Source organism: Staurois parvus, unplaced genomic scaffold, assembly GCF_062004578.1.
Source record: "Staurois parvus isolate SC_StPar_1 unplaced genomic scaffold, SC_StPar_1.0 ptg002232l, whole genome shotgun sequence".
Taxonomy (NCBI): Eukaryota; Metazoa; Chordata; class Amphibia; order Anura; family Ranidae; genus Staurois; species Staurois parvus.
The window spans coordinates 186,131-193,515 of NW_028320028.1; the positions used below are offsets into that span (position 1 = coordinate 186,131).

The window sequence follows — 7,385 nt, forward strand, 5'->3', positions numbered from 1 at the left end:
CAGTATATATACCGCCATTTGTAGACGCTGTAACTCTTTTCACGTAAACCAATTAATTTTCACGAATTGGGATTTTTTTCAGTAATGACATGGAGCAGAATACATTTTGGCCTAAATTTATGAATAAATTTGATTTTTTTTATTTTTTTACTGGATGTTTTATAGCAAAAAGTCAAAAATATTGTTTTGTTTTTTTTCAAAATTGTCAGGTTTTTTTTGTTTATAAAAAATGTACAGGCGATCAAATACCACAAAAAAAAGCTCTATTTGTAGGAAAAAAAGGACATAAATTTCATTTGGGTGCGGCGTTGCATGACTGTACAATTGTCAGTTGCAGCGCCGTAACACAAAAAATGGCCTGGTCAGGAAGGGGGGGAAATCCTCAGGAGGGCGAGGTGTTAAATATTGACTACAAGTTGTTTTTGTAGGTGAAATCATTCAAAACCTTATTTGAACAAAAGGCTAAAAAAAAACATGAGCGCACACAGTAAAGGAAAGATGTATTACTGACATAAATGTTACATTGTACCCGTTTCCCATATTAAATCTACAAGTTCTAACATTTAGGTAATGACATAGTCTGCGGAGCTGCATAGATTTACTGTTTATATACAATGTATATACACCCATCAGTCATTCCTTTATGACCACTGACAGGTTAACTGAATGTCGCTGATTATTTCCCAACAATGGCATCTGAAAGTGGATGTATTAGGCAGCAAGTAAACATGTTGTCCCCGAAGTTGATGTGTTGAAAGCAGTAAAAATAGGCATGACAGTTTTGTTGTGTATGGGGCTGCGTAGCCGCAGAATGGTCAGGGTGCCCATGCTGGCCCGTGTCCACAGCCAAAAGCACCTGCAATGGGCGGGTGAGTATCAGAACTGGACCACGGAAGAATGGAAGAAGGTGGTCTGGTCTGATGAATCACATTTTCTTTTACATCATGTGGATGGGCAGGTGCGTGTGTTTCAGTTACCTGGGGAAGACATGGCACCAGGATGCAGTATGGGCAGAAGGCAACCTTGCAGAGGCAGCGTGATGCTTTGGACCATGTTCTGCTGGGAAACCTTGGGCTACTGTTAGAAACCATGGTACCTCAAACAGCCAACCCAACCTGACAGCCCACCCCCTCCCAAAACACAGTTTACTATGCTTCAGTTATGAATGAACACAGTGAGTTATCAGTAGTGATTACTCATTGTGTTCGTTCAGGAAAAGAAGTAAATGTGACATATTTACCAGACCCTTCCCCCACTCTCCATCCTGAGGAATCCTGTTGAGTGTCTAAAGCTGCCGGTGGGAAGGAGTGGTGGGAAGCTGGCAGCACTGTGGGGGCAGGGGCACACAGGGGGGAAGGGGGAAATGTATGGTGCACAGGGAGGGTGATGGGTTTGGCAGGGGGGTTATTACTGGAACCGATCCCCTGTATGGTGCTCTCTGTAGCAGCTGAGAGCCAGCGGGAGGGAGAGGAGAAGAAGCCTACTTCCAACTGCTGCAGAGAGAGCCATACAGGGGATCAGTTCCAGTAATTGCCCCCCACAGTGTCAATCACCCTTACCTGCCCATATCTGTCTCACCCTGCTGGCCTGGACTCGGTACAAGAGGACTGGTGGTACCCCCTTTATCCACGGCCCTGCCTGGCATTCATGTAGATGTTACTTTGACAAGTACCACTTGCCTAAAAATGTTAGTGACCAAGTACAACCCTTCATAGAAAAGGTATTCCCTGAGTGGTCTCTTCCAGCAGGATAATGCCCCCTACCACCCTGCAAAAAAATGGTTCAAGAATGGTCTGAGGAACACAACAACGAGTTTGAAGAGTTGACTTGGCCCTCCAAATTCTCCAGATCTCAGTTTATTGAGCACCTGTGGAATGGGCTGGAAAAACCAAGTCAAATCCTTGGAGGCCCCACCTTCCTACTTACAGGACTTGCTACTGATGGCTTAGTGCCAGATACCTTCAGAGGACTAGTGGAGTCTATGCCTTGATGGGTAAGGGCTGCTTTGGAGGTTAAAGGGGAACCGACTCAATATTAGGTGGGTGGTCATAAAGTCATAGCTATTCGGTGTATGTTTCATGAAATGATTACAAACAGAATGGAATCTTCAGCTCATGGCTCACAAAACCACATCATGCATAAGTACCTAAGTCCATTTACTGTAACGACTCAAACCATATGACAGCATTGGTAACTAAACATAATATTCAACATATAACACATCTAGGAATAATGAAAAAGAAGAGAACAATTTTAGACAAATTTTAACTACTTCACTTCCAGGGCAATATTTGAATTTTTCACACACACCTGTAAATACATTAGTATTTATTGCTAGAAAATTACTTAGAATCTCCATACATTATATATTATATAAAAGCAGAGGCCTTGGAGAATAAAATGGTGGAAGTTGCAAGTTTTTTTTTTTACACGATTTTGCACAGCTGTTTATTAAACACATATTTTCGAGAAAAAAATACACAAAATGAATTTTGATACATACAAACACAACATGATATACAATTTTGGTATCATATAAAAGATGGGGTTGCGTCAAGTAAATAGATACCAAACATGCCCCTTATGTGATAGCATGGGCAGGTGTCAGGTCCTCTTTATGGGAACATCAAAGGTTTTTGTAGACTATTTAAGAACAAATTGTGCTTGATTGGCTGCTTCCCTGGCTACAGTCGTCAGCGAATGACAATTCCGAAATGGTAGGAGGCAAAGTGCTCACTGCTCGTAGTCCACATGCTCACCCCATTCATTCTAATGGCTGATCTGTATTCATGGAGACCCCCCTCTATCCAAAGGAGTACAGCTCCACCCATAGGACTGAATCGGTTAAACAGCAGACATGTGCAGTAGAACCTACATAGGCCTGGGACTCATCAAGGGGGTTGGAGGTAAGTATTAAGGTAGGTGACTATCAATTAGGGAGGGGGATTTTGCAAGGAAAAGCTCACTCTTAGTGAAGTTGTCCCTCAAGTTAAGAATTTCTAACAAAACTAAACACAGAAAATATGTTCAGTGTTCAATGAGTTATATTATTCTGTATATAAAAGAAAAGTAGTGCGAAGTGGTCAGAAAATCACATGGCTGATCCAGTATAAAATACAAACACTTCTAAAATGTCTAAGGTGTTAAAATGAAGAATCGCTGGACCTCTGGAGGGTTTGGCCCCCTCCATGACCAGGCCATTTCTTGCTATTCGACATTGCATTACTTCAACTGGCAATTGCGCAGTCAAGCAAATTAAATTCATATCATTTTTTTCACATAAATTGCGTTTTTTTTTTTGTGGTATTTGATTACCACCAGGTTTTTTTTTTATTTTTTGTTATATAAATGAAAAAAGATCACAAATTAAAGAAAAAAAAACAACAATATTTTCTACTTTCTGTTATAAAACATATCTAAGAAAATCTAATTTCTTCAAATATTTTGGCCAACATGTATTCTGCCAAATGTTTTTCGGTAAAAAAAAATCCCAATAAGTGTATAATAATTAGTTTGTGTGAAAGCTATAGAGTCTACAAACTATGGGGTTTTTATTTGCAAATTGATAATTCCTGGTGTACTGATGGCCTATCTCATTTCTTGGGGCCCTAAAATGCCTGGACAGTATAAATACCTCCCAAAATGACCCCTTTTTGGAAATCAGACAGTGTAAGGTATTCAGTAAGAGGCATGGTGAGTCTTTGGAAGTTGTAATTTTTTGTTACAATGTTTTGGAAAATTAAGAAATTACATTTTTATTTCACAATTTGTTTGAAACATTTCTTAACGTTTTTATTTTTTACCATTTTCTTTTTTTTTTATTTTTTTACATACTTTTATCAGAGTAGATCAGCGTTACCATAGTGTAAAAATCTCTGATCACTCCCCCCCGCAGAGTAGCACAGTGTCACTAAGTATTACTCTGGGGGGGATCAGGGTATTTGTTTCTTTTTACACTTTGATTGCTGTGACAGTGATGCTCAATGTAACAGCAATGTTTTCAACTGTCATGAATGGATTACATTCATGAAGCTGTGATTGGCCCACAGCTATCACATATTCAATATTTTTTACGTTTTAACTTTTTCTTCTTTTCTTTACCATTTTCTTTTTTTAAAACTATTTTTTACATACTTTCATAAGAATAGACCAGTGTAACCATAGTGAAAAATCCCTGATCAACCCCCCCAAGAGTAGTACAGTGTCACTACGGTAACACTGTACTACTCGGGGGGGGGGGGGGGTGATCAGGGTATTTGGGGTTTTTTACACTTTGTTGTTAAAGTAATGATCACTGTAACAGCAATGTTTTCAACTGTCAAGAATGGGTTCCATTCATGAACCTGTGATTGACCCACAGTTATCACATAGTACAAGGTGCTGTGAATGGTACAGGTACCATGTGATAGCTGTGGGCCAATCACAGCATCACAATACTAAGCACATTTGTTATGAATGAAATCCCTTCCTAACAGTTGTGTTTACATTGTAATCATGTGATTGCATAGCGATCATATGATACCCTGGGCACTCAAAGCAGCCAGGTACCAAAGCTGCAATCTGATGTGTCCGGTGGACACAGCAGGAGCAGGAGTGGTGCGCTGTATGCCCATTAGCTAGTTACATACATTTACATAATCCAGCCTGTCCGTGCCGCCCACCTGCAGTAAATGTACTGTGGTGGGGAGGGACCTGGTTAAAGCCCATTTAAATATTCAGTTGAAATAAACATATTTCAGTGGCATCAAAACAAAAGGTAAACAATTCATTTTATATGAAAAACAACCACAGCCTGAGTAGAAAAGCCTGTCCCCTACCAGCATGCCGCAGAGAAGGACCTTCACTCACTGTGGGGAAGCAGTTGTCTCTCAAAAGAAGTCAGTCCCGTCCCTTGTGGATTCAGAGCTGGAGCTGTCCAATCAGCATGATCTTTGCCTATTGGAGAGCTTGAACTCTTATCATCACACCTACCATTATGGCCAAAAGTGTGTGACTACCTCACCAGATGATTGAGTTCAGCTGTTCCCAATGAAGAGTACCGTTAATGCTACAGCATACAAAAGCATTTCAGACGATTCCACTCTTCCAGCCTGGTGGTAACAGTTTGGGAAAGGCTCTTCTCTGTTCCAGCCTGACTGCACAAAGCCAACTGCTTAAAGACATTGAAAGGTTTAATGTGGAGGAGCTTCAGAGTCCTGACTTCAACCTTACATTCAGCTTCATTACCTGACCTAACAAATGTTCCTTTGGCTGAATAGGCACAAAAAATCTCACGGAAAGATGGTCAGTTGTCTACAAATGTAAGGCCAATAGAGTGTATTTGTTGTAGTATTATTTGAGGATTGTAATTTTGGAACCCTCACCAAGATAGAAGGCAGCATGCAGGGGTCTGGTGAAGGTGGTGGTGAAGGTGTGGAGGTGCCTGATAGGGTTGCACAGCTGGTAGAAGGACAGACGCCCAGCCTCATATTCCAGGAATATCCCAAAAGACCTCACAGAGGAATTGGTGGAGATTTTTGTTCTAGTATAGTTGTGCCACACGCTGAGATTGTTATCTACGCTGAGACCCCAGGATCTATTGTTGTAACCAATTCGCGAGTCTTTTCTTGTTGTCTTTCTCTCTATATTATCATAGGCGACCCCAATGCTACATTGTGTTCCCTTCACCTCCACCTCCCAGTAGTGATTCCCTGATGAGAATTTGCAATTACTTAAAACATGTTGGGATTGGAACCTCTCTGGACCACCACGTCTAACTTGACGATTTGCACTATAATAGGCCATTCTGTAATTCCCTCTTATTTTAATTTTACAGTGAGCTGTCTTTATATCCAGGGTGATCTCTGATTTCCTCATCTTTGGAAAGGCATCCTTCAGCAACCGTTTATTCAGACGATCAGCAAATTGTAAGAGTTCCTTGTGTAGCATCTCAGAAATTGGTGTTTCGTCAAACTGATTACCGCTTACTTTGCTAAGTTCAACATTGAACATCCCAATTAAATCAGTTTCCATTACTGTCTTGAGAAAAGTCAATGGATCCCTTACATTATGAAGTTCCTCCATATTACTAATCTGTCTGGTCAGCTCTTGCCTGTGCTCCACCAGCTTCTTTTTACAATCAAGCTCTGATTCTAAAACTTTTCTTTTCTGTACTTGGACCTCATTCAGAACCTTGTTATGAAGAACTTCAAGCTCTCTCTGGACATTTTGGATTTGGGCGATGAATTGTTTGCTGAAAGCATCTATTTCCTTTGCCCGTTCTTCCTCGTGGTTCTGCAGACTATCAATCTGAGCCTCAACTTTCTTTCTTTCCTTTCTCAAATTTTCTATAAACAGATTTAAGTTTTTTTCCTCATTCTCAGCAGGGTGAGTATTCAGAAACAGCACCTCATGGTTTCTGTGGTCTCCGCCATGATAGCAGAGGGAACAGATGAAGATGTCGTGCTCTGTGCAGTAATGATCCAGGACCTGCCGGTGCATGGGGCACTTTCTGTCCTCCGGGGAAGCAGTAGGCTCTACGAGAACATGTTCAGGTGCAGTACTGTGCTTCGTTAGGTGTTTAGTACAAAGTGAAGCATCACATTGCAGACACGTCTTCACTGCTGGAACAGAAACATCACAGTATGTACAGAAGACCGTCTCCACCATATGCAGCCGCCTCTTCTTATGGAGCATCGGAGGGCGTTCCAAAAATTCTGCCTTACAGTTTGGACAGCTATAACCTCCGGATCCTTCCTGTATGTCCAGCTGAAGTACAATACATTTCCTGCAGAAACTGTGCCCACACTGCAATGGCACTGGGTCTGTAAATGGGTTCAAGCAGATGGAGCAGTTCAGCTCTTCTTTCGGTAGCGCAGCCGCCATTCCGAAAACAGACAGAAATGCGCTGACTGCCCAATGTGCTGAGGGGGGAAATCAACCACCTACGCTCCAAGCAAGAATAAGTTATTCCGTACGTCAACCAGTTGTTAAATACGCAACGAGTAGCAAGTTATCCACCAATAGAGGAAGAGAACAGAAATATTTGTGAACAGGTTCATCCGGTCCAAACACATTACAGTCTTTCCTTTCAGGCATAATACAAAATAAAAAATTTCAAACAAAAACAAATGTTATCTTTTTTTAAGTAACAAAACAGTCGGTGCAAATGGGTGTCTGACAATTCTGAAGAGGGGAGAAATATTAAGAGGTTATGTAGTGTATTGTAGTGTACAGAGCACACAGCACGTTACATATAGTGGAGCAGGTTGAAGTATAGAACACATGGCAGAGTGTACAGAGTGGAGCAAGGGGTAGTATAGAGCACACAGCACAAGATACAGGGTGCAGAGCAGATCAGGGGGCAGCATAGAGCACACAGGGGTACAGGGTACAGAGTAGATCAG

General features: G+C 41.3%; 1 protein-coding gene across 1 annotated transcript; it reads right to left on the reverse strand.

Moving 5' to 3' along the window:
• Positions 1 to 483: 483 nt before the first annotated feature.
• LOC149431503 (tripartite motif-containing protein 75-like) lies at positions 484 to 6,917 on the reverse strand. Its single transcript, XM_089665536.1, has one exon. The coding sequence runs from the start codon at positions 6,862 to 6,864 to the stop codon at positions 5,332 to 5,334; it is 1,533 nt and encodes a 510-aa protein (XP_089521662.1). The 5' UTR covers positions 6,865 to 6,917; the 3' UTR covers positions 484 to 5,331.
• Positions 6,918 to 7,385: the final 468 nt, after the last annotated feature.

Excerpts from the sequence above, each read along its gene's own strand:
- LOC149431503 (XM_089665536.1), bottom strand. The coding sequence starts at position 6,864 with ATGGCGGCTGCGCTACCGAAAGAAGAGCTGAACTGCTCCATCTGCTTG.